This window comes from Cyanistes caeruleus, chromosome 37 (assembly GCF_971803275.1).
Source record: "Cyanistes caeruleus chromosome 37, bCyaCae1.hap1.1, whole genome shotgun sequence".
Taxonomy (NCBI): Eukaryota; Metazoa; Chordata; class Aves; order Passeriformes; family Paridae; genus Cyanistes; species Cyanistes caeruleus.
The window spans coordinates 1281346-1308437 of record NC_141738.1 but is presented as its reverse complement, the minus strand read 5'-3'; the positions used below and the strand labels follow the sequence as shown (position 1 = coordinate 1308437).

General features: G+C 60.9%; 2 protein-coding genes across 2 annotated transcripts in view; one reads left to right on the top strand and one right to left on the bottom strand.

The window, feature by feature from the left end:
* Nucleotides 1–472: 472 nt before the first annotated feature.
* NAA38 (N-alpha-acetyltransferase 38, NatC auxiliary subunit) lies at nucleotides 473–6101 on the top strand (the record flags this gene model as incomplete). The annotated part of the gene is made up of 3 exons (XM_086871877.1): nucleotides 473–558; nucleotides 3095–3269; nucleotides 5731–6101. Coding segments are annotated over exons 1-3 (585 nt in total), but the record flags the coding sequence as incomplete, so codon positions are not given.
* Nucleotides 6102–8397: 2296 nt separating this feature from the next.
* Nucleotides 8398–27092, bottom strand: part of KDM6B (lysine demethylase 6B) — a 56399-nt gene continuing 37704 nt past the window's right edge. Inside the window, exons 14-22 of the mRNA XM_086871710.1 lie at nucleotides 25553–25617; nucleotides 24955–25023; nucleotides 24049–24197; nucleotides 21722–21836; nucleotides 16676–16863; nucleotides 15500–15641; nucleotides 13400–13526; nucleotides 9712–9882; nucleotides 8398–8992 (exon numbers count right to left, since the gene is read on the bottom strand). Coding sequence (XP_086727836.1) covers nucleotides 8969–8992; nucleotides 9712–9882; nucleotides 13400–13526; nucleotides 15500–15641; nucleotides 16676–16863; nucleotides 21722–21836; nucleotides 24049–24197; nucleotides 24955–25023; nucleotides 25553–25617 — 1050 coding nt within the window. The 3' untranslated portion in view covers nucleotides 8398–8968. The remainder of the gene's footprint in view (nucleotides 8993–9711; nucleotides 9883–13399; nucleotides 13527–15499; nucleotides 15642–16675; nucleotides 16864–21721; nucleotides 21837–24048; nucleotides 24198–24954; nucleotides 25024–25552; nucleotides 25618–27092) is intronic.

The window sequence follows — 27092 nt, the reverse complement described above, 5'->3', positions numbered from 1 at the left end:
CACCTCTGGCGGTGACGTCATCACCTCCATGAGGGGGAGCGCCTGTGTTGTGTGTGGGGGGAGGGGTCACGGAGGGGGAAACCCCGCCCCCAAAAAAGGGACCCCCGACCCCCCCACCCCCAAAACCCCTCCTGAGCCCCCCCCAAACCCCTCAGGGACCCCTCCCCTCCCCCCCCCCGCACCCCGGGGGTCTCTCAGGCCTGGCCTGGGGGTCACCGCCGTAGGCCGCGCCGCCCGTCGCCATGGCAACGCCGCCGGAAATCCCGGACTCCGCGCGACCGCGGGGCACGCCGGGAAACGTAGTCGCGAGTGTAATGGCTGCCAAGCGGCGCGCGGTGCACGCTGGGAAGCGTAGTCCCGGGTGTCATGGCTGCCGAGCCCAGCGCGGTGCACGCTGGGAAACGTAGTCGTGAGTGTCACGGCTGCCGGGCGGCGCGCGGTGCACGCCGGGAGTTGTAGTCGTTGGCTCCGCCCCTTTCCCCTGGGCCGCGCAGGGGCTGCCGGGAAAGCGGCGCCATCATGGCGGATCCGCCGGAGGAGGCGGGGGGAGCCTCGGCCGTGAGTTTGAGGGGGGGGGAGAGGGCGTGAGGGGGAATTTGGGGGGTGGGGAGGGGTCCGGAGGTGGGGGGAGGGGTCTGGAGGGGTTGGGGAGGGGTCTGGAGGGGGGGGAGGGGTCCGGAAGGGGTGGGGAGGGGGCTCTGAGGGGGAGACAAAGGGGGGGTCCTGAGGGGTGGGGGAGGGGATGTGGGGGGACCTCAGAGGATTTTGGGGGGTCCGGGGGGGTTTGGGGGAGTCCATAGGGGCTGGGGGGGATTGGGGAAGGTTTTGGGGGGTCCATAGGGGCTGGGGGGGACTGGGGAAGGTTTTGGGGGGCTTTGGGGTGGAATTTGGGCGGTTTTAGGGGGGCCTGGGATGGGTTTTGGGGAGCCCATAGGGGCTGGGGGGGACTGGGGAAGGTTTTGGGGGGCTTTGGGATGAGGTTTTGGGGGGGTTTTTGGGGCTGGGGGGGGATTGGGGAAGGTTTTGGGGGGTCCATAGGGGCTGGGGGGGACTGGGGAAGGTTTTGGGGGGCTTTGGGATGGGATTTGGGCGGTTTTAGGGGGGCCTGGGATGGGTTTTGGGGAGCCCATAGGGGCTGGGGGGGGTTTTAGGGGCTGGGGGGGTTTGGGGTGAGGTTTTGGGGGGCTTTGGGATGGGATTTTGGGGGGGTTTAGGGGCTGGGGGGGGGTTTTAGGGGCTGGGGGGGACTGGGGAAGGTTTTGGGGGGCTTTGGGATGAGGTTTTGGCGGGTTTTAGGGGCTGGGGGGGCTTTGGGATGGGATTTGGGGGGGTTTTAGGGGCTGGGGGGGATTGGGGAAGGTTTTGGGGGGCTTTGGGGTGGAATTTGGGGGGGTTTTAGGGGCTGGGGGGGATTGGGGAAGGTTTTGGGGGGGTTTTAGGGGCTGGGGGGGTTTGGGATGAGGTTTTGGGGGGTCCATAGGGGCTGGGGGGGATTGGGGAAGGTTTTGGGGGGCTTTGGGATGGGATTTGGGGGGGTTTTAGGGGCTGGGGGGGGTTTGGGATGGGATTTGGGGGGGTTTTAGGGGCTGGGGGGGATTGGGGAAGGTTTTGGGGGGCTTTGGGATGAGGTTTTGGGGGGTTTTAGGGGCTGGGGGGCTTTGGGATGGGATTTGGGGGGGTTTTAGGGGCTGGGGGGGACTGGGGAAGGTTTGGGGGGGCTGGAGAAGGATTTTCGGGAGGCTTTTGGGGGTTTTAGGGCATTTTTAGAGGTTTTAGGGTGTTTTCAGAGGTTTTAGAGAGGTTTTTCGGGGTTTTAGAGGGGTTTGAGGGGTTTTAGAGGGGTTTGAGGGGTTTTAGATGGGTTTTTAGAGGTTTTAGAGGGGTTTGAGGGGTTTTAGATGATTTTTAGGGATTTTAGAGAGGTTTTTAGAGGTTTTACAGGGGTTTTAGAGAGGTTTTAGGGGAGTTTGGGGGGGTTTTAAAGGGGTTTTAAGGCTTTTAGAGGGGTTTTGGAGGTTTTTGGGGTTTCCAGAGGTCTTAGGGGAGTTTGGGAGGGGGTTTTAGAGGGGTTTTAGAGGGGATTTTAGGGGTTTTAGAGGGATTTTTAGAAGTTGTAGGGGAGTTTGGGAGGGGGTTTTAGGGGTTTTTAGGAGTTTTAGAGGAGTTTTTAGAGATTTTAGGGGATTTTTAGGGGTTTTAGAGAAGTTTTTATGGGTTTTAGGGGTTTTTAGGGATTTTAGAGAGGTTTTAGGGTGTTTTCAGAGGTTTTAGATGGGTTTTTAGTGGTTTTAGAGGGGTTTTTAGAGGTTTTAGGGTGTTTTCAGAGGTTTTAGATGGGTTTTTAGTGGTTTTAGAGGGGTTTGAGGGGTTTTAGATGGGTTTTTAGTGGTTTTAGATGGGGTTTTAGGGGTTTTAGGGGATTTTTAGGGATTTTAGAGAGGTTTTTAGAGGTTTTAGGGGGGTTTCAGAGGTTTTAGATGGGTTTTTAGTGGTTTTAGAGAGGTTTTTCGGGGTTTTAGGTGGTTTTCAGAGGTTTTAGAGAGGTTTTTAGGGGTTTTAGGGGGGTTTGAGGGATTTTAGAGAGGTTTTTCGGGGTTTTAGAGGGGTTTGAGGGGTTTTAGAGGGGTTTGAGGGGTTTTAGATGGGTTTTTAGTGGTTTTAGATGGGTTTTTAGTGGTCTTAGAGAGGTTTTTAGAGGTTTTAGGGTGTTTTCAGAGGTTTTAGATGGGTTTTTAGTGGTTTTAGAGGGGTTTGAGGGGTTTTAGATGGGTTTTTAGTGGTTTTAGAGAGGTTTTTAGAGGTTTTAGATGGGTTTTTAGTGGTTTTAGAGAGGTTTTAGGTGGTTTTTAGAGGTTTTAGATGGGTTTTTAGTGGTTTTAGAGGGGTTTGAGGGGTTTTAGATGGGTTTTTAGTGGTTTTAGAGGGGTTTGAGGGATTTTAGAGAGGTTTTTAGTGGTTTTAGAGAGGTTTTTAGGTGCATTTAAAGAGTTTTTGGGGTCCCACCCTTCACTCCCAGCCAAACCCTGGGACCCCCCCTGTGATCTTGGTCGGGGGGGGGGGTCTCTAACCCCAACCTCCCCCTCCCCAAACGGAGGCCGGGCCGGGGGTCTCGGAGCCCCCCCGGGGGCGGCAGCGCCTGGAGTCGCTGCTGAACCGCAGCCTCCGCATCCGAATGTCGGACGGGAGAACCCTGGTGGGAGCGTTCCTGTGCACCGACCGCCAGAGCAACGTCATCCTCGGCTCTGCCCAGGAATTCCTCAAAGCCGCGGGTCTGGGGGACAAATCCGGGGGTCCCGGGGTTGTTTTGGGGGGTCTCAGGGGGTCCTGGGGGTGTTTTGGGGGTCCTGGAGGGGGTGGGAGCCTTCCCTGAGCTCCGACACCCGGGGGATCTGTGCAGGGATCCCTGAAAGCCACGGGTTTGGGAGGAGTTTTGGGGGATTCTGAGGGTTTTTTTGGGTGTTTTGAGGGTCTTGAGGGAGTTTTGGGGGTCCTGGGGTTGTTTTGGGGGGTCTCAGGGGGTCTCAGGGGGGTGGGAGCGTTCCTGTGCACCGACCGCCAGAGCAACGTCATCCTCGGCTCTGCCCAGGAATTCCTCAAAGCCGCGGGTCTGGGGGACAAATCCGGGGGTCCTGGGGGTGTTTTGGGGGGTCCTGGGGTTGTTTTGGGGGGTCTCAGGGGGTCTCAGGGGGTCTCAGGGGGGTGGGAGCGTTCCTGTGCACCGACCGCCAGAGCAACGTCATCCTCGGCTCTGCCCAGGAATTCCTCAAAGCCGCGGGTCTGGGGGACAAATCCGGGGGTCCCCAGGGGGTTTGGGGGTGTTTTGGGGGGTCTCAGGGGGTCTCAGGGGGTCTCAGGGGGGTGGGAGCGATCCCTGAGCTCCGACACCCGGGGGATCTCTGCAGGGATCCCTGAAAGCCGCGAATTTGGGGGGTCCTGGAGGGATTTTTGGGGGTCCTGGAGGTGGTTCTGGGGGAGTTTTGGGGGTCCTGGGGGTGTTTTGGGGGGTCTCAGGGGGTCCTGGGGATTTTTGGGGGTCCTGGAGGGGGTGGGAGCCTTCCCTGAGCTCCGACACCCGGGGGATCTCTGCAGGGATCCCTGAAAGCCGCGGGTCTGGGGGGTCCTGGAGGGATTTTTGGGGGTCCTGGGGGAGTTTTGGGGGTCCTGGGGGTGTTTTGGGGGTCCTGGGGTTGTTTTGGGGGGTCTCAGGGGGTCCTGGGGGTGTTTTGGGAGGTCTCAGGGGGTCTCAGGGGGGTGGGAGCGTTCCCTGAGCTCCGACACCCGGGGGATCTGTGCAGGGATCCCTGAAAGCCGCGGGTTTGGGAGGAGTTTTGGGGGATTCTGGGGTTTTTTTGGGTGTTTTGGGGGTCTTGAGGGAATTTTGGGGGTCCTGGGGGTGTTTTGGGGGTCCTGGAGGGGGTGGGAGCCTTCCCTGTGCACCGACACCCGGGGGATCTGTGCAGGGATCCCTGAAAGCCGCGGGTCTGGGGGGTCCTGGAGGGATTTTTGAGGGTCCTCAGGGGGTTTTGGGGGTCCTGGGGTTGTTTTGGGGGGTCTCAGGGGGTCCTGGGGGTGTTTTGGGGGGTCTCAGGGGGTCTCAGGGGGGTGGGAGCGTTCCTGTGCACCGACCGCCAGAGCAACGTCATCCTCGGCTCTGCCCAGGAATTCCTCAAAGCCGCGGGTCTGGGGGACAAATCCGGGGGTCCCCAGGGGGTTTTGGGGGTCCTGGGGGTGTTTTGGGGGGTCTCAGGGGGTCCTGGGGGTGTTTTGGGGGGGTCTCAGGTGGTCTCAGGGTGTTGGGAGCGATCCCTGAGCTCCGACACCCGGGGGATCTGTGCAGGGATCCCTGAAAGCCGCGGGTTTGGGGGGTCCTGGGGGGGTTTTGGGGGGTCCTGGGGGAGTTTTGGGGTCCTGGGGATGTTTTGGGGGGGTTTTGTGGGTCCTGAGGAAGTTTTGGGGGTCCTGGGGTTGTTTTGGGGGGGGTCTCAGGGATTTTGGGGGGTCCTGGAGGGATTTTGGGGGTCCTGGAGGGATTTTGGGGGGTCCTGAGGGTGTTTGGGGGGTCCTGGAGGGATTTTTGGGGGTCCTGGGGTGTTTTGGGGGGGTCTCAGGGGGTGGGAGCGTTCCTGAGCTCCGACTTCGGGGTTTTTTTTGGGGGGGCTTTGAGGATTTTTTGGGGGGGTTTTGGGTTTTTTTTTGGAGGATTTTCGGGGTGATTTGGGGTTTTTTGGGGGTGATTTTTGGGGGTTTTTGGGGGGGATTTTTGGGAATGATTTTGGGGTTCTTGGGGGATTTTCGGGGTGATTTTGGGCTTTTTTGGGGGATTTTTGGGGTGATTTTGGGGTTTTTTGGGAGGATTTTGGGGTGATTTTGAGTTTTTTGGGGGGATTTTTGGGGTTTTTGGGGGGAAATTTCGGGGTGATTTTGGGGTTTTTGGGGGGATTTTTGGAGTGATTTTGGGGTTTTTTGGAGGATTTTTGGGGTGATTTTGGTGTTTTTTGGGGGGATTTTGGGGTTTTTTTGGGGGGGAATTTCAGGTTTTTTGGGGGGATTTTCGGGGTGATTTTGGTGTTTTTTGGGGGGATTTTGGGGCTTTTTGGGGGTGATTTTGGGGTTTTTTTCGGGTGATTTTGGGGTTTTTGGGGGGTGATTTTGGGGTTTTTTTGGGGTGATTTTGGGGTGATTTTGGGGGTGATTTTGGGGGGTCCTGAACCCCCTTTTTCCCCCTCCCAGACGCTTTCCCGGGCAGCGAACCCCGAGTTTTGGGGCTGGCCATGGTCCCCGGCCACCACATCGTGTCCATCGAGGTGGAGCCCCCTACCCCTGAGAGACCCCTCCCCAAAATGGGACCCCCTCCCCCACCCCCAAAATGTACCCCCACCCCAAAAGTGCCATTAAAGCCCCTCCCCCACCCGCCGGTGACGTGTGATGCGAGTGTGTCCCCCCCTCCCCAAATTCCTGAGACCCCCAAAATCCCCCTCCCCCCAAAATCCCCCCCTCCCCAAATTCCTGACACCCCCAAAATCCCCCTCCCCAAATTCCTGAGACCCCCAAATCCCCCTCCCCCCAAAATCCCCCTCCCCAAATTCCCTGACACCCCCAAATCCCCCTCCCCCCCAAATCCCCCTCCCCAAATTCCTGACACCCCCCAAATCCCCCTCCCCAAATTCCTGACACCCCAAAATCCCCCTCCCCCCAAAATCCCCCTCCTCAAATTCCTGACACCCCCAAATCCCCCTCCTCCCCAATCCCCCTCCCCAAATTCCTGACACCCCCAAGATCCCCCTCCCCCCCAAAATCCCCCTCCCCAAATTCCTGACACCCCCAAAATCCCCCTCCCCAAATTCCTGAGACCCCCCACATCCCCCCTCCCCAAATTCCTGACACCCCCAAATCCCCCTCCCCAAATTCCTGAGACCCCAAATTCCTGAGACCCCCAAATCCCCCTCCCCAAATTCCTGACACCCCCAAATCCCCCTCCCCCCAAATTCCTGACAGCCCCACATCCCCCTCCCCAAATTCCTGACACCCCCAAATCCCCCTCCCCAAATTCCTGAGACCCCAAATTCCTGAGACCCCCAAATCCCCTCCCCAAATTCCTGACACCCCCAAATCCCCTCCCCCCAATTCCTGACAGCCCCACATCCCCCTCCCCAAATTCCTGACACCCCCCAAAATCCCCCTCCCCAAATTCCTGAGACCCCCAAATCCCCCTCCCCCCAAAATCCCCCAACCCAAATTCCTGACACCCCCAAAATTCGTCCTCAATTTCTGAGACCCCCCAAATCCCCCTCCCCAAATTCCTGAGACCCCCAAAATCCCCCCCCCAATTCCTGAGACCCCCAAATCCCCCTCCCAAATTCCTGAAGCCCCAAAATTCCTGACACCCCCAAAATCCCCCTCCCCAAATTCCGCCCCAAAAATTCCTGAGACCCCCAAATTTCTCCCCAAATCCCCCTCCCAAATTCCTGACACCCCCAAAATTCGTCCTCAATTTCTGAGACCCCCCAAATCCCCCTCCCCAAATTCTGACACCCCCAAAATCCCCCTCCCCCCAATTCCTGAGACCCCCAAAATCCCCCTCCCCCAAAATCCCCCTCCCCAAATTCCGCCCCAAAAATTCCTGAGACCCCCAAATTTCTCCCCAAATTCCTGACACCCCCAAATCCCCCTCCCCCCAAAATCCCCCTCCCCAAATTCCTTTCGCCCCAAGCCCCTCCCCCATTTCCCTGCGCCCCTCCCCCATTTCCCCGCGCCCCTCCCCCACTCCCCAAGTCCCTCCCCGCTTTTCGCGCCCCTCCCCCATTTCCACCACCCCTCCCCCATTTCCCAGCCCCATCCCCCATTTTCCCCTGCCCCTCCCCCACTTCCCCCGCCCCTCCCCCATTTCCGCCGCCCCTCCCCCATTTTCCCCTGCCCCTCCCCCACTCCCCAAGACCCTCCCTCATTTTCCCGCCCCTCCCCCACTCCCCCCGCCCCTCCCCCATTTCGCCGCCCCTCCCCCACTCCCCCCGCCCCTCCCCCACTCCCCCCGCCCCTCCCCCCCACGGCTCCGTCGGGCTTTGCCATTAATTTAATCTCAGGTACAAAATATCTTCTGGGGGGGGGGGAGGGGGAGGGGGGGGGGAGCACCCGCCCCTCCCCACCCCCAAAACCACCCGAGGGGGGGGGGGGGGGAGGGGCACACGGAGTGGGGGGGGGGTGGGGGAGGGGCGGCCGCAGGGCCCAGCACCATGATGGGGGTGGGGGAGGGGCGAGGGGAGGGGGGAGGGGGAACAACGCGCCCCTCCCCCACCCCGAAATAAAAAAGGTGGGGGGAGGGGTCGGGGGTGGGGGGGGGGGATGGGGATGAGGATGGGGGGGGGAGGGGCCCTCCCCCGCACCCCTCCCCCCACCCTAAGGAGAGTCGGGGACCCCTCCCCCAATAAATAAAGCGACCCCTCCCCCACCCTCCCCTCCCCCACCCCCCCGCGTATAAATAAAAAAAAAAAAAAAAAATTTAAAAAAAAAAATTTAAAAAAATTCTTAAAAAACCCAAAAAATAAAAACGAGGAGGGGGGAGGGGGGGAGGGGGGAGGTGGGGGAGGGGCGGCTCAAAGCCCCTCCCCCCCCCGCTTGTTGAAGAGGGGGAGGGGCGGGGGGTAGCACGAGCCCCTCCCCCCCCTTTTTGCACCATGTTTATTTTGGGGGGGGGGAGGGGAGCCCCTCCCCCACCCCCCCCACCCCTCCCCCCCCGTAGAGACCTGAGCCCCACCCGGGGTGGGGGGAGGGGCGACCCCCCCCTAAAATCCCCTCCCCCCACAAACCACCCCCCCCCCGGGACCCCTCCCCCCCCCGGGGTGGGGGAGGGGCGGCTGGTATTTTTGGGGGGTGGGGGAGGGGCGAGTTTTTGGTTGAATTTTGGCAAAAGGGGGGGGGGGGTCCCACCCCTCCCCTCCCCCCCCCAAAAAAAAAGTGCCCCTCCCCCACCCCACGCTGAGAGGTTGGGGGGGGGAGGGGCGGGGACCCCTCCCCTTTGTGGTGGGGGAGGGGCACAACCCCAAAAAACGAGTGGGGGGAGGGGCCACAAACCCCCCCCACCCCCAAAATATTTTGGGGGGGGTGGGGGAGGGGCTCTGAAAATCGCTAAAAACGGGGAAATTTTTTTTTTTTTTTGTATAAAATCGGGAATTTTTTCACCCAAAAAATCCTCTCCCCCCCTCCCCTCCCCCCCCCCGGGTGGGGGGAGGGGCGGCCCCCCCCCCCGAGGATTTATTTTTTATTTTTTAAATTTTTTTTGGGGGGGGATTTTTGTTTTTGGGGGGGGGGCGAAATTTCCGGGAATAAATAAAAAGTGATTTTTGGGGGGGGAGGGGCGGGGGGAGCCGATGTCCCCTCCCCCCACCGCGCTGTCCCCTCCCCCCCCACCGCGCTGTCCCCTCCCCCCCCACCGCGCTGTCCCCTGAGGGGGGGGAGGGGGAGGGGGAGGGGCTCATCTGGGGGTCGGTGGCGTCACCTGGAAAAGGAGAGGGGGGAGGGGTCAGTTCAGTGTGACCCCGCCCCCACCTTGGGGACACCGGGGGAGGGGGGTCCAGGTGTCCCCAAAGTGTCCCCAGGTGTCCCCAGGTGTGTCCAGGTGTATCCCAAGGTGTCCCCAGGTGTCCCCAGGTGTGTCCAGGTGTCCCCAAAGTGTCCCCAGGTGTGTCCAGGTGTATCCCAAGGTGTCCCCAACCTGTCCCAGGTGTCCCCAGGTGTATCTCAGGTACCCCCAGGTGTGTTTCAGGTGTCCCCAGGGTGTCCCCAGGTGTGTCCAGGTGTATCCCAAGGTACCCCCACCTCTCCCAGGTATGTCCCCAGGTGAGGTTTTGGTGTCCCCAGCTGTCCCCAGGTGTCCCCAGGTGTCCCCCCAGGTGTCCCCAGGTGTGTTCAGGTGTCCCCAGGTGTCCCCAGGTGTGCCCAGGTGTCCCCAGGTGTCCCCAGGTGTCCCCCCAGGTGTCCCCAGCTGTCCCCAGGTGTGTCCCCAGGTGTCCCCAGGTGTCCCCCCAGGTGTCCCCAGGTGTGTTCAGGTGTCCCCAGGTGTCCCCAGCTGTCCCCAGGTGAGGTTTTGGTGTCCCCAGCTGTCCCCAGGTGTCCCCCCAGCTGTCCCCAGCTGTCCCCAGCTGTCCCCAGGTGTCCCCCCAGCTGTCCCCAGCTGTCCCCCCAGCTGTCCCCGGCTGTGTCTCCGGCTGTTCTCACCAAGGTGAAACCATCGTAGATCTGCATCAGCTCCTCGGTCTTGTACTGCTCCAGGACAACGACCCCGGCCAGGCCGCCCCCGCGGCGCCGCGCACACCCCTCGCAGTGCACCAGGTAGGTGTTGCGGCCGCCTGTGTCGCTCGTCACAAACAGGATGTTGAACACCTCCACCTGTACCGGGAACAGGTCAGGGGTCAGTCACACACGGGGTCAGGGGTCAGACAGGGGTCAGGGGTCAGGGTCAGGTGTTGCGGCCGCCTGTGTCGCTCGTCACAAACAGGATGTTGAACACCTCCACCTGTACCGGGAACACAGGGGGGGTCAGGGGTCAGTCAGACCAGGGTCAGTCACACACGGGGTCAGGGGTCAGTCACACACGGGGTCAGGGGTCAGTCAGACCAGGGTCAGTCAGACAGGGGTCAGGGGTCAGTCAGACCAGGGTCAGTCAGACAGGGGTCAGGGTCAGGTGTTGCGGCCGCCTGTGTCACTCGTCACAAACAGGATGTTGAACACCTCCACCTGTACCGGGAACAGGTCAGGGGTCAGGGTCAGTCAGACCAGGGTCAGTCAGACAGGGGTCAGGGGTCAGTCAGACCAGGGTCAGTCAGACAGGGGTCAGGGGTCAGTCACACACAGGGTCAGGGGTCAGTCAGTCAGACAGGGGTCAGGGTCAGGTGTTGCGGCCGCCTGTGTCGCTCGTCACAAACAGGATGTTGAACAGCTCCGCCTGTACCGGGAACAGGTCAGGGGTCAGGGTCAGTCAGACCAGGGTCAGTCACACACGGGGTCAGGGGTCAGTCACACACAGGGTCAGGGGTCAGTCAGACAGGGGTCAGGGGTCAATCAGACCAGGGTCAGGGGTCAGTCAGACAGGGGTCAGTCAGACACAGGGTCAGGGGTCAGTCAGTCAGACAGGGGTCAGGGTCAGGTGTTGCGGCCGCCTGTGTCGCTCGTCACAAACAGGATGTTGAACACCTCCACCTGTACCGGGAACAGGTCAGGGGTCAGTCAGACCAGGGTCAGTCAGACCGGGGTCAGGGGTCAGTCACACACGGGGTCAGGGGTCAGTCAGACCAGGGTCAGTCAGACCAGGGTCAGTCACACACGGGGTCAGGGGTCAGACAGGGGTCAGGGGTCAGGGTCAGGTGTTGCGGCCGCCTGTGTCGCTCGTCACAAACAGGATGTTGAACAGCTCCGCCTGTACCGGGGGGTGACAGGTGGGGTCAGTCGGGGGGTCAGGGGTCATGGCAGCGGGCAGTGACACAGTGACAGTGACACTCACGTCACACTCGTTACAGTAGTACAGTGATGGTGACAGTGACACCGTGACGGTGACAGTGACAATCGGACACTCACATCACACTCGTTACAGTAGTACAGTGATGGTGACAATGTGACACAGTGACAGTGACGGTGTCATGGTGACAATCGGACACTCACGTCACACTCGTTACAGTAGTACAGTGACACAGTGACAGTGACAGTGACAGGGTGACAGGGTGACAGTGACACGGTGACAGGGTGACAGTGACAATCAGACACTCACATCACACTCGTTACAGTAGTACAGTGATGGTGACACAGTGACAGGGTGACACGGTGACAGTGACACGGTGACAGTGACAGGGTGACACTCACGTCACACTCGTTACAGTAGTACAGTGACAGTGACACAGTGACAGTGACACCGTGACGGTGACAGTGACAGGGTGACACTCACATCACACTCGTTACAGTAGTACAGTGACAGTGACACAGTGACAGTGACACAGTGACAGTGACAGGGTGACACGGTGACAATCAGACACTCACGTCACACTCGTTACAGTAGTACAGTGATGGTGACACCGTGACGGTGACACCGTGACGGTGACAGTGACAGGGTGACACTCACATCACACTCGTTACAGTAGTACAGTGACACAGTGACAGTGACACCGTGACGGTGACAGTGACAGGGTGACACTCACATCACACTCGTTACAGTAGTACAGTGACAGTGACACAGTGACAGTGACACAGTGACAGTGACAGGGTGACAGGGTGACAGGGTGACAGTGACAATCGGACACTCACGTCACACTCGTTACAGTAGTACAGTGACAGTGACACGGTGACAGGGTGACAGGGTGACAGGGTGACACGTCACACTCGTTACAGTAGTACAGTGACAGTGACATTGTGACAGTGACACAGTGACAGTGACAGGGTGACAGGGTGACAGGGTGACAGTGACAATCGGACACTCACGTCACGCTCGTTACAGTAGTACACTGACAGTGACACTGTGACAGTGACACTGTGACAGGGTGACAGGGTGACACGGTGACAATCGGACACTCACGTCACACTCGTTACAGTAGTACAGTGATGGTGACACAGTGACAGTGACACGGTGACACTGTGACAGGGTGACAGGGTGACACTCACGTCACACTCGTTACAGTAGTACAGTGACGGTGACACCGTGACGGTGACAGTGACAATCGGACACTCACGTCACACTCGTTACAGTAGTACAGTGACACAGTGACAGTGACAGTGACAGGGTGACAGGGTGACAGTGACACGGTGACAGGGTGACACGGTGACAGGCTGACAGTGACAATCGGACACTCACGTCACACTCGTTACAGTAGTACAGTGACAGTGACACAGTGACAGTGACAGGGTGACAGGGTGACAGTGACAATCGGACACTCACGTCACACTCGTTACAGTAGTACAGTGACAGTGACACGGTGACAGGGTGACAGGGTGACAGTGACAATCGGACACTCACGTCACACTCGTTACAGTAGTACAGTGACACCGTGACAGTGACAGTGACAGGGTGACAGGGTGACAGTGACAATCAGACACTCACGTCACACTCGTTACAGTAGTACAGTGATGGTGACACAGTGACAGGGTGACACGGTGACAGTGACACGGTGACAGGGTGACAGTGACAATCGGACACTCACGTCACACTCGTTACAGTAGTACAGTGACAGTGACACAGTGACAGTGACAGGGTGACAGGGTGACACGGTGACAGGGTGACACGGTGACAGGGTGACAGTGACACGGTGACAGGGTGACACTCACGTCACACTCGTTACAGTAGTACAGTGACACTGTGACAGGGTGACAGTGACACGGTGACAGGGTGACAGGTTGACAGGGTGACACTCACGTCACACTCGTTACAGTAGTACAGTGACACGGTGACAGGGTGACACGGTGACAGTGACAGGGTGACACGTCACACTCGTTACAGTAGTACAGTGACACAGTGACAGTGACACAGTGACAGGGTGACACGGTGACAGGGTGACACGGTGACAGTGACAATCGGACACTCACGTCACACTCGTTACAGTAGTACAGTGACAGGGTGACAGTGACAGGGTGACACTCACGTCACACTCGTTACAGTAGTACAGTGACACTATGACAGGGTGACAGTGACACGGTGACAGGGTGACAGGGTGACAGGGTGACACTCACGTCACACTCGTTACAGTAGTACAGTGACACAGTGACAGTGACAGGGTGACACGGTGACAGGGTGACAGGGTGACAGTGACAATCGGACACTCACGTCACACTCGTTACAGTAGTACAGTGACACAGTGACAGTGACAGGGTGACAGGGTGACAGTGACACGGTGACAGGGTGACAGGGTGACAGGGTGACACTCACGTCACACTCGTTACAGTAGTACGCCGGCTCGTCCTTCACCCGGCCCTGGTAGGCGATTTTCTTCCCCGCGCGCAGCAAACTCTCGCGTTGTACCTGGCAGTGCTTGATGGACTGCAACAGGCAGTACCTGCGGGGACACACCTGTCACACCCGGGGACACCTGGGGATACACCTGTCACACCCGGGGACACACCTGGGACACCTGGGGACACACCTGTCACACCTGGGACACACCTGGGGATACACCTGACACACCTGGGGACACCTGGGGATACACCTGGGGACACACCTGTCACACCCGGGGACACCTGGGGATACACCTGACACACCTGGGGATACACCTGTCACACCCGGGGACACCTGGGGACACCTGGGGACACACCTGACACACCTGGGGACACACCTGGGGATACACCTGGGGACACACCTGTCACACCTGGGACACACCTGGGGACACCTGGGGATACACCTGTCACACCCGGGGACACCTGGGGACACACCTGTCACACCTGGGGATACACCTGGGGATACACCTGTCACACCCGGGGACACACCTGTCACACCCGGGGACACCTGGGGACACACCTGGGGATACACCTGTCACACCCGGGGACACACCTGTCACACCCGGGGACACCTGGGGACACACCTGGGGATACACCTGTCACACCCGGGGACACCTGGGGACACACCTGGGGATACACCTGTCACACCTGGGGACACCTGGGGACACACCTGGGGACACCTGGGGACACACCTGTCACACCCGGGGACACACCTGGGGACACACCTGGGGACACCTGGGGATACACCTGTCACACCTGTCACACCCGGGGGACACACCTGTCACACCTGTCACACCCGGGGACACACCTGTCACACCTGGGACACACCTGTCACACCTGGGGGACATCTGAGGACATCAGGGCACACCCAGGGACACCTGGCGACACCTGTGCCTGTCCCTGTCCGTGTCACTCCTTCCCCAACCTGTCCCAGGTGTGTCCAGGTGTATCCCAAGGTACCCCCACCTCCCCCAGGTGTGTCCCAGGTGTGTCCCAGGTGTGTCCCCATGTACCCCCAGGTGTCCCCATGTCCCCCCAGGTGTCCCCAGGTGTATCCAGGTGTCCCCAGGTGTGTCCCCAGGTGTGTCCCCATGTCCCCCCAGGTGTATCCAGGTGTCCCCAGGTGTCCCCATGTCCCCCCAGGTGTCCCCAGGTGTGTCCCCAGGTGTGTCCCCAGGTGTCCCCAGGTGTCCCCATATCCCTCCATGTCCCCCCAGGTGTCCCCAGGTGTGTCCCCAGGTGTGTCCCCAGGTGTCCCCAGGTGTCCCCATATCCCTCCATGTCCCCCCAGGTGTATCCAGGTGTCCCCAGCTGTCCCCAGGTGTGTCCCCATGTCCCCCCACGTGTCCCCAGGTGTCCCCAGGTGTGTCCCCAGGTGTGTCCCCAGCTGTCCCCAGGTGTCCCCAGGTGTGTTCCCATGTCCCCCCAGGTGTCCCCAGCTGTCCCCAGGTGTCCCCATGTCCCCCCAGGTATCCCCAGGTGTGTCCCCAGGTGTCCCCATATCCCCCCAGGTCCCCCCATGTCCCCCCAGGTGTCCCCAGCTGTCCCCATGTCCCCCCAGGACTCCCATGTCCCCCCAGGTGTCCCCAGGTGTGTCCCCAGGTGTCCCCAGGTGTCCCCATATCCCTCCATGTCCCCCCAGGTGTCCCCAGTGTCCCCAGGTGTCCCCATGTCCCCCCAGGTATCCCCAGGTGTGTCCCCAGGTGTGTCCCCATATCCCCCCAGGTCCCCCCATGTCCCCCCAGGTGTCCCCAGCTGTCCCCATGTCCCCCCAGGTATCCCCAGGTGTCCCCAGGTGTCCCCATATCCCCCAGGTGTCCCCAGGTGTGTCCCCATGTCCCCCCAGGTATCCCCAGGTGTCCCCAGGTGTCCCCATATCCCCCAGGTGTCCCCAGGTGTGTCCCCATGTCCCCCCAGGTGTCCCCAGCTGTCCCCAGGTGTCCCCATGTCCCCCCAGGTGTCCCCAGGTGTCCCCAGCTGTCCCCAGGTGTGTTCCCATGTCCCCCCAGGTGTCCCCAGGTGTCCCCACACTCACTTGATCATCCTGTACAGGTCGGGGTCGCTGATCTTGACGGTCCTGGCCACGTTCCAGGAGACGTGGATCATGGGCACGATGGACTTGACGTTCTTCACCTCGTTCCACTCGTAACGCTCCAGCGCCAGCTGGTACTGGTAGGCTGGGGACATTGAGGGGACATTGGGGACATTGGGGACAGTGGGGACATTGGGGACATTGGGGGACATTGGGGACATTGGGGACATTGGGGACATTGGGGACATTGGGGACATTGAGGGGACATTGAGGGGACATTGAGGGGACATTGGGGACATTGAGGGGACATTGAGGGGACATTGAGGGGACATTGGGGACATTGAGGGGACATTGGGGACATTGAGGGGACAGCGGGGACATTGAGGGGACATTGGGGACATTGGGGGGACATTGGGGACATTGGGGGGATTGGGGACATTGGGGACATTGGGGGACATTGGGGGGATTGGGGACATTGGGGACATTGGGGACATTGGGGGACATTGGGGACATTGGGGACATTGAGGGGACATTGGGGACATTGGGGACATTGGGGACATTGGGGGACATTGGGGACATTGGGGACATTGGGGACATTGGGGACATTGGGGGACATTGTGGTCCTGGAACCCCCCTGCCCAGGAGCCCTGACCGCCCCTGGGACCCTCTGTGGTGGCACTGACGTGTTGTCCTTGTGGTCCCCACTGTCCCCCCAATGTCCCCAATGTCCCCCCAATCTCCCCAATGTCCCCAATGTCCCCAATGTCCCCTCAATGTCCCCAATGTCCCCAATGTCCCCCAATGTCCCCAATGTCCCAATGTCCCCAATCCCCCAATCCACTCAATGTCCCCAATGTCCCAAATGACCCCAATGTCCCTGATGTCCCCCAATCCCCCCAATGTCCCCCCAATGTCCCCAATCCCCCCGATGTCCCCAGTGTCCCTGATGTCCCCCAGTGTCCCCAATGTCCCCAGTGTCCCCAATGTCCCCAATCCCCCCAATGTCCCTGATGTCCCCCAATGTCCCCCAATGTCCCCCAATGCCCCCAATGTCCCCAATCCCCCCAATGTCCCCAATGTCCCCAATGTCCCCAATCCCCCCAGCTGTCCCCCAATCCCCCCGTGTCCCCAATCCCCCCGATGTCCCCGTGTCCCCCGTTTGTCCCCGTGTCCCCTCACCGGTCAGCGGCCCCACGTTCCAGGCGATGTTGTTGCACCAGCCCGTGGCCTGCACCCAGTGCACGGTGCCGGCGTTGATCCACACCAGGTCTCCGGGGCGCTGCACGAACCGGTACACCGGGATGTTGGAGCGGTACAGGTCCTCCAGGATGGGCCACCACGAGCCCGTCAGGTAGTCCACGCCGTGCCTGCGCCGGGGGCGTGGTCAGCGGCGGCCCCGCCCACCGGCAACGGGACGCGCCCCGCCTGAAAGTTCCTCCCCGCCGGTGGGGAAAAGGAGGGGTTGGACACGCCCCTTTTGTTGGGGTGGACACGCCCCTTTTTTTGGGGTGGACACGCCCCCTTTCTGTGTGGCCACACCCACTGAGGACACGCCCATTTTGTGTAACTACACCCACTGCGGACACACCCCTTTAGTGTGGTCACGCCCCTTTTGTGTGGCCACACCCACGGTGGACACGCCCATTTTGAGTAACCACACCCACTGCGGACACGCCCCTTTTGTGTGGCCACACCCACTGAGGACACGCCCCTTTAGTGTAACTACACCCACTGTGGACCCGCCCCTTTAGTGTGGTCACACCCACTGAGGACACGCCCATTTTGTGTGGTCACACCCACTGTGGACACGCCCCTTTAGTGTGGTCACACCCACTGTGGACACGCCCCTTTAGTGTGGTCACACCCACTGTGGACACGCCCCTTTAGTGTGGCCACACCCACTGCGGACACGCCCCTTTAGTGTAGTCACACCCACTGCGGACACGCCCATTTTGAGTAACCACACCCACTGTGGACACGCCCCTTTAGTGTGGTCACACCCACTGTGGACACGCCCCTTTTGTGTGGCCACACCCACTGCGGACACGCCCATTTTGAGTAACCACACCCACTGTGGACACGCCCCTTTAGTGTGGTCACACCCACTGTGGACACGCCCCTTTTGTGTGGCCACACCCACTGTGGACACGCCCCTTTTGTGTGGTCACACCCACTGTGGGCACGCCCATTTTGAGTAACCACACCCACTGTGGACACGCCCATTTTGTGTAACTACACCCACTGTGGACACGCCCCTTTTGTGTGGCCACACCCACTGTGGACACGCCCATTTTGAGTAACCACACCCACTGTGGACACGCCCCTTTAGTGTGGCCACACCCACTGCGGACACGCTCCTTTTGAGTAACCACACCCACTGTGGACACGCCCCTTTTGTGTGGCCACACCCACTGTGGACACGCCCCTTTAGTGTGGTCACACCCACTGTGGACACGCCCCTTTTGTGTGGCCACACCCACTGTGGACACGCCCCTTTAGTGTGGTCACACCCACTGTGGACACGCCCCTTTAGTGTGGTCACACCCACTGTGGACAGGCCCCTTTAGTGTGGACACACCCACTATGGACACGTCCCTTTAGTGTGGTCACACCCACTGTGGACACGCCCCTTTAGTGTGGTCACACCCACTGTGGACACGCCCCTTTAGTGTGGTCACACCCACTGTGGACACGCCCCTTTTGTGTGGCCACACCCACTGTGGACACGCCCATTTTGTGTAACCACACCCACTGTGGACACGCCCCTTTTGTGTAACCACACCCACTGCAGACACGCCCCTTTAGTGTGGTCACACCCACTGGACACACCCATTTTGAGTGACCACACCCACTGTGGACACGCCCCTTTAGTGTGGTCACGCCCACTGTGGGCACGCCCATTTTGTGTAACCACACCCACTGTGGACACGCCCCTTTAGTGTGGTCACGCCTCCTTTTGCATACCACACCCATTGTTGACACACCCTTTTGTGTGGCCACGCCCCTTTGGCATAGCCACACACGCTGAACACGCCCCTTTTGTGTGGCCACGCCCACTGTGAACACGCCCCTTTTGTGTGGCCACACCCACTGTGGACACGCCCCTTTTGTGTGGTCACATCCACTGCGGACACGCCCCTTTTTGTGTGGACACGCCCCTTTTGAGTGGCCACACCCACTGTGCCCACTCCCCTTGTGGGTGGCCACGCCCCCTTTTGCATAGTCAAGCACAATGCATGTGGCCACGCCCCTTTTGGTGTGGCCACGCCCCTTTTGCATAGCCAAGCACAACGCGTGTGGCCACGCCCCTTATGTGTGGCCACGCCCACTATGGGCACGCCCCTTTTGTGTGGCCACACCCCTTTTCCATTGCCAAGCACAAGGCATGGGCACGCCCCTTTTGTGTAGCCACTCCCACTGTGACCATGTCTCTTTTGGGTGACCACGCCCCTTTTGCGTGGCCACGCCTCCTTTTGCATAGCCACGCCCCTTTGCTTAGCCACACCTCTTTTGTGCTATTACCAGGGCACGCCCACTTACTGCACCCAGGCCACACCCCCATAATTAACAATAAATGTTAATTGCTGACCCTGCCCCTTCTATGCAAATGCCATTATGCAAACCACGCCCCTTTTCATTAAACCACGCCCTTCACTAGCCACGCCCACTCCCATGAAAGCCACACCCTTTTATGCTAACCACGCCCATTTTATGAAAACCACGCCCATTTTCTGAAACCCATGCCCCCTAATACAAACCACGCCCCCTTTATGCAGGCCACGCCCCTTTCCCTTAGGCCACGCCCACCTGACGCAGAAGGTGGAGACGGTTTCCCAGCAGTGCTCAGCCCCCAGTGCCCCTTTTATGCAAACCACGCCCCCTTTATGCAAACCACGCCCCCTTTATGCAAACCACGCCCCCTTTGTGAAAGTCCGGCCCTTTATGCAAACCACGCCCCCTTTCCCGCAGGCCACGCCCCTTTTTATGCAGACCACGCCCACCTGTCGCAGAAGGCGGAGATGGTTTCCCAGTAGTGCTCAGCCCCCAGTGCCCCCTTTATGCAAACCACGCCCCCTTTATGCAAACCACGCCCCCTTTATGCACACCACGCCCATTTTATGCAAACCCCGCCCCTCTCCCGCAGGCCACGCCCCCTTTTATGCAGACCACGCCCACCTGCCGCAGAAGGCGGAAATGGTTTCCCAGTAGTGCTCAGCCCCCAGTGCCCCCTTTATGCAAACCACGCCTCCTTTATGCAAACCACGCCCCCTTTATGCAAACCACGCCCCTTTCCCGCTGACCACGCCCTTTCCCTCAGGCCACGCCCCCCTTTATGCAGGCCACGCCCACCTGTCGCAGAAGGCGGAGATGGTTTCCCAGTAGTGCTCAGCCCCCAGTGCCCCCTTTATGCAAACCACGCCCCTCTCCCGCTGACCACGCCCCCATTATGCAAACCACGCCCCTTTCCCGCTGACCACGCCCCCTTTTATGCAGACCACGCCCACCTGTCGCAGAAGGCGGAGATGGTTTCCCAGTAGTGCTCAGCCCCCAGTGCCCCCTTTATGCAAATCACGCCGCCTTTATGCAAACCACGCCCCCTTTATGCAAACCACGCCCCTTCCCGCTGACCACGCCCCCCTTTATGCAGACCACGCCCACCTGTCGCAGAAGGCGGAGATGGTTTCCCAGTAGTGCTCAGCCCCCAGTGCCCCCTTTATGCAAATCATGTCCCCTTTATGCAAACCACGCCCCTCTCCCGCTGACCACGCCCCTCTCCCGCTGACCACGCCCCCCTTTATACAGACCACGCCCACCTGTCGCAGAAGGCGGAGATGGTTTCCCAGTAGTGCTCAGCCCCCAGTGCCCCCTTTATGCAAACCACGCCCCCTTTATGCAAACCACGCCCCCTTTATGCAAACCACGCCCCCTTTATGCAAACCACGCCCCTTTCCCGCAGACCACGCCCCCATTATGCAAACCACGCCCCTTTCCCGCAGGCCACGCCCCCTTTTATGCAGACCACGCCCACCTGTCACAGAAGGCGGAGATGGTTTCCCAGCAGTGCTCAGCCCCCAGTGCCCCTTTATGCAAACCACGCCCCTCTCCCGCTGACCACGCCCCTCTCCCGCTGACCACGCCCCTCTTTATGCAGACCACGCCCACCTGTCGCAGAAGGCGGAGATGGTTTCCCAGTAGTGCTCAGCCTCCAGTGCCCCTTTATGCAAACCACGCCCCCTTTATGCACACCACGCCCCTCTCCCGCAGGCCACGCCCCCTTTATGCACACCACGCCCACCTGCCCCAGAAGGCGGAGATGGTTTCCCAGCAGTGCTCAGCCCTCAGTGCCCCCTTTATGCAAACCACGCCCCCTTTTTGCAAACCGCGCCCCCATTATGCAAACCACGCCCCTCTCCCGCAGGCCACGCCCCCCTTTATGCAGACCACGCCCACCTGTCGCAGAAGGCGGAGATGGTTTCCCAGCAGTGCTCAGCCCCCAGTGCGCCCTTTATGAAAACCACGCCCCCTTTATGCAAACCACGCCCCTTTCCCGCTGACCACGCCCCTTCCCGCAGGCCACGCCCCCCTTTATGCAGGCCACGCCCACCTGTCACAGAAGGCGGAGATGGTTTCCCAGTAGTGCTCAGCCCCCAGTGCCGCCTTTATGCAAACCACGCCCCTCTCCCGCTGACCACGCCCCCATTATGCAAACCACGCCCCTTTCCCGCAGGCCACGCCCCCCTTTATGCAGACCACGCCCACCTGTCGCAGAAGGCGGAGATGGTTTCCCAGTAGTGCTCAGCCCCCAGTGCCCCCTTTATGCAAACCACGCCCCCTTTATGCAAACCACGCCCCTTTCCCGCAGACCACGCCCCTCTCCCGCAGGCCACGCCCCCCTTTATGCAGACCACGCCCACCTGTCGCAGAAGGCGGAGATGGTTTCCCAGTAGTGCTCAGCCCCCAGTGCCCCCTTTATGCAAACCACGCCTCCTTTATGCAAACCACGCCTCCTTTATGCAAACCACGCCCCTTTCCCGCTGACCACGCCCCCCTTTATGCAGACCACGCCCACCTGTCGCAGAAGGCGGAGATGGTTTCCCAGTAGTGCTCAGCCCCCAGTGCCCCCTTTATGCAAACCACGCCTCCTTTATGCAAACCACGCCCCCATTATGCAAACCACGCCCCTCTCCCGCTGACCACGCCCCCCTTTATGCAGACCACGCCCACCTGTCGCAGAAGGCGGAGATGGTTTCCCAGTAGTGCTCGTGCACCGCGAACCACTCGCAGTCGCCGGGGCCGATGTTGATGTTCACCGAGCAGAAGTTGTTGTTCTCCTGGTGACCTGCGGGGGGCGACAACAACCGGCGCCTGCTGACCTCACCTGGTGGCACCTGGTGTCACCTGCTGACATCACCTGGCGTCACCTGCTGGCACCTGCTGTCACCTGCTGGCACCTGCTGACCTCACCTGGCGGCACCTGGTGTCACCTGATGGCACCTGATGGCACCTGTCACCTGCTGTCACCTGCTGGCACCTGCTGACCTCACCTGGCGGCACCTGCTGGCACCTGGTGTCACCTGCTGTCACCTGCTGTCACCTGCTGACCTCACCTGGCGTCACCTGCTGGCACCTGCTGTCACCTGATGGCACCTGCTGTCACCTGCTGTCACCTGATGGCACCTGCTGACCTCACCTGGTGTCACCTGGTGTCACCTGATGGCACCTGATGGCAACTGTCACCTGCTGTCACCTGCTGACCTCACCTGGCGTCACCTGCTGGCACCTGCTGTCACCTGCTGTCACCTGCTGTCACCTGCTGACCTCACCTGGCGTCACCTGCTGGCACCTGCTGTCACCTGCTGTCACCTGCTGACCTCACCTGGCGTCACCTGCTGGCACCTGCTGTCACCTGATGGCACCTGGTGGCACCTGCTGTCACCTGCTGGCACCTGCTGACCTCACCTGGTGGCACCTGATGGTGTCACCTGCTGACCTCACCTGGCGTCACCTGGTGTCACCTGATGGCACCTGTCACCTGCTGTCACCTGCTGACCTCACCTGATGTCACCTGCTGTCACCTGCTGTCACCTGAGGGCACCTGTCACCTGCTGTCACCTGCTGTCACCTGCTGTCACCTGAGGGCACCTGTCACCTGCTGTCACCTGCTGACCTCACCTGGCGGCACCTGATGGCACCTGCTGACCTCACCTGGTGTCACCTGGTGTCACCTGCTGACCTCACCTGGCGGCACCTGCTGTCACCTGATGGCACCTGTCACCTGCTGTCACCTGCTGTCACCTGCTGTCACCTGCTGTCACCTGATGGCACCTGATGGCACCTGATGGCACCTGCTGACCTCACCTGATGGCACCTGCTGTCACCTGCTGTCACCTGCTGTCACCTGCTGTCACCTGATGGCACCTGCTGTCACCTGCTGTCACCTGCTGTCACCTGATGGCACCTGCTGTCACCTGATGGCACCTGCTGTCACCTGCTGGCACCTGCTGACCTCACCTCATGGCACCTGATGGTGTCACCTGCTGTCACCTGCTGACCTCACCTGGCGGCACCTGCTGGCACCTGCTGACCTCACCTGGTGTCACCTGATGGTGTCACCTGCTGTCACCTGCTGACCTCACCTGGCGGCACCTGATGGCACCTGCTGACCTCACCTGATGGCACCTGGTGTCACCTGCTGGTGTCACCTGGCACCACATGTTGTCACCTCCTGTCACCTGCTGTCACCTGTCACCTGATGTCACCTGCTGTCACCTGTTACCTGTCACCTGCTGTCACCTGGTGTCGCCTCCCCTCTGTCCCAGGTGTGTCCGGGTGTGTCCGGGTGTGTCCGGGTGTGTCCAGGTGTGTCCAGGTGTGTCCAGGTGTACCTCAGCTGTACCTCAGCTGTACCCCAGGTGTGTCCGGGTGTGTCCAGGTGTACCCGAGGTGTGTCCAGGTGTGTGTAGGTGTCCCCAGGTGTCCCCAGGTGTACCCCAGCTGTACCCCAGGTGTGTCCAGGTGTGCCCCAGCTGTACCCAGGTGTGCCCCAGGTGTCCCCAGGTGTCCCCAGGTGTGTCCCAGGTGTGTCCAGGTGTGTCCAGGTGTACTCACCAGGTGTGCGGCTGCCCGGCACCTTCATGTAGAGCTGCACGGTGTTCATGCCCAGGATGGTGTGCCCCACGTGGCTCAGGTGTGCCCCAGCTGTACCCCAGGTGTGCCCCAGGTGTGTCCCAGGTGTACCCCAGGTGTCCCCAGGTGTGCCCCAGGTGTGCCCAGGTGTACCCAGCTGTACCCCAGGTGTGCCCAGGTGTGCCCCAGGTGTGCCCAGGTGTACCCAGCTGTACCCCAGGTGTACCCCAGGTGTCCCCAGCTGTACCCCAGGTGTGTCCAGGTGTGTCCAGGTGTCCCCAGGTGTGTCCAGGTGTACCCCAGCTGTACCCCAGGTGTCCCCAGGTGTCCCCAGCTGTACCCCAGGTGTACCCAGGTGTCCCCAGGTGTGCCCAGGTGTCCCCAGGTGTGTCCAGGTGTCCCCAGGTGTGTCCAGGTGTACTCACCAGGTGTGCGGCTGCCCGGCACCTTCATGTAGAGCTGCACGGTGTTCATGCCCAGGATGGTGTGCCCCACGTGGCTCAGCATGTTCCCCGTGGACGACACCCGCATGAAGGCCGGCAGCTTCAGCAGCTCCTGCAGCTGCGGCTTCCACCTGCGGGGCCACGCCCACGTCACCTGAGGGGGCGGGGCCAACCCGGGGGCATCACCTGAACCCCCAGTGTCACCTGGGGACATCACCTGAACCCCCAGTGTCACCTGGGTGCATCACCTGAGCCCCCAGTGTCACCTCACGGTGACCCTGAACACCCCCAGTGTCACCTGGGGGCATCACCTGAGCCCCCAGTGTCACCTGGGGGCATCACCTGAGCCCCCAGTGTCACCTGGGGACATCACCTGAGCCCCCAGTGTCACCTCACGCTGACCCTGAACACCCAAATGTCACCTGGGGGCATCACCTGAGCCCCCAGTGTCACCTGAGAGTGACCCTGAACACCCCCAGTGTCACCTGGGGGCATCACCTGTGTCCCCAGGTGTCCCCAGGGGTGTCCCTAGGTGTGTCCCTGCCCCCCCAGGTGTGTCCCCAGGTGTGTCCCCAGGTGTCCCCAAGTGTCCCCAGGTGTGTCCCCGCCCCCCCAGGTATGTCCCCGCCCCCCAGGTGTGTCCCCAGGTGTGTCCCCAGGTGTGTCCCCGCCCCCCAGGTGTGTCCCCGCCCCCCAGGTGTCCCCGCCCCCCCAGGTGTCTCCCCAGGTGTGTCCCCAGGTGTTCCCAGGTGTGTCCCCACCCCCCCAGGTGTGTCCCCGCCCCCCCAGGTGTGTCCCCAGATGTGTCCCCAGGTGTGTCCCCGCCCCCCCAGGTGTGTCCCCGCCCCCCCAGGTGTGTCCCCGCCCCCCAGGTGTCCCCGCTGTCACCTCTTGGCGTCCGACAGGTCGATGTTGGTCCCGAATTTGATGATCTGATGGGATTTCTGGTCGGGGGGGCTGGGGGGGACACGGGGTCACGGGGGGGGGAGGGGACACCGGGACCCCCCCAGGGTCTGGGGACCCCCCTGGGGACACCGGGACCCCCCCAGGGGACATTTGGGGACATTGGGACCCCCCCAAAGGACACCGGGACCCCCCCCAGTGACATTTTGGGGACCCTCCTGGGGACATTTTGGGGAGGGGGGTGTCCCCAGGGTGTCCCCAGGTGTCCCGAGGATGCCACCATACCCCCCCAGGTGTCCCCAGGGTGTCCCCAGGTGTCCCCAGGATGCCACCATACCCCCCAGGTGTCCCCCAGGTGTCCCCAGGTGTCCCCAGGATGCCACCATACCCCCCCAGGTGTCCCCAGGGTGTCCCCAGGTGTCCCCAGGATGCCACCATACCCCCCAGGTGTCCCCCAGGTGTCCCCAGGATGCCACCATACCCCCCCAGGTGTCCCCAGGATGTCCCCAGGGTGTCCCCACCCCCCCCCCAGGGTGTCCCCAGGTGTCCCCAGGTGTCCCCAGGTGTCCCCAGGTGTCCCCACCTGGGCGGGGTCTCGGTGGTGCTGTCCGGCTCTTCGGCCTCCTCATCCTCGCTGTCCTTGTCCTCCTGTGGGGACATCAAATGTCACCTGAACCCCCCAAATGTCACCTGAACCCCCCCAGTGTCACCTGAACCCCCCCCAAATGTCACCTGAACCCCCCCAATGTCACCTGAACCCCCCCAAAGTCACCTGAACCCCCCCAAATGTCACCTGAACACCCCCAAATGTCACCTGAACCCCCCCAGTGTCACCTGAACCCCCCCAAATGTCACCTGAACCCCCCCAAATGTCACCTGAACCCCCCCAATGTCACCTGAACCCCCCCAAATGTCACCTGAACCCCTCCAGTGTCACCTGAACCCCCCCAAATGTCACCTGAACCCCCCCAAATGTCACCTGAACCCCTCCAGTGTCACCTGAACCCCCCCAATGTCACCTGAACCCCCCCAAATGTCACCTGAACCCCTCCAGTGTCACCTGAACCCCCCCAAATGTCACCTGAACCCCCCCAAATGTCACCTGAACCCCTCCAAATGTCACCTGAACCCCCCCAAATGTCACCTGAACCCCCCCAAATGTCACCTGAGCACCCCCAAATGTCACCTCAGCCCCTCCAGATGATGGGGGACACCTGGGGACACCTTGGGGACACCTGGGGACACCCTGGGGACACTTTGGGACACCTGGGGACACTTGGGGACACCTGGGGACACCTGGGGACACCTTGGGGACACCTGGAGGACACGAGTCCCCCTGAGCTGTCCCCTGTCCTGTCCCCAAGGTGTCACCTGTGTGTCCCCTGTGTCACCTGTGTGTCACCTGTGTCCCCTGTGTCACCTGTGTCACCTGTGTGTCACCTGTGTCATCTGTGTGTCACCTGTGTGTCACCTGTGTGTCCCCTGTGTGTCACCTGTGTGTCCCCATGACCTGTGGGTGTCCCCAAGGTGTCCCCAAGGTGTCCCCAAGGTGTCCCCAAGGTGTCAGCTGTCCCTGGTGTGTGTTCCCATGTCCCCAAGGTGTCCCCGAGGTGTCCCCAAGGTGTCCCCAGGGTGTCCCCAGGTGTCCCCAGGGTGTCCCCAAGGTGTCCCCAGGGTGTCCCTCACCTGCAGGGATCCCTGGAAGGAGCACACCTGGTACCGGGGGTGTGGCCGATGTCCCTGGTGTGTGTCACCTGTGTGTCCCCATGTCCTGTGGGTGTCCCCAAGGTGTCCCCATGACCCGAGGGTGTCCCCAAGGTGTCCCCAAGGTGTCCCCAGGGTGTCCCTCACCTGCAGGGACTCCTGGAAGGACGAGGCCTGGTACCGGGGGTGTGGCCCCTGTGTCACCTGTGTGTCCCCATGACCTGTGGGTGTCCCCAGGTGTCCCCAAGGTGTCCCCAAGGTGTCCCCAAGGTGTCCCCAAGGTGTCCCGTGGGTGTCCCCAAGGTGTCCCCCGTGTGTCCCTCACCTGCAGGGACTCCTGGAAGGACGAGGCCTGGTACTGGGCGTACTTGGCGATGGTGGTGTGCGAGCGGCTGCTCTCGCAGGGCCACACCTGGTGT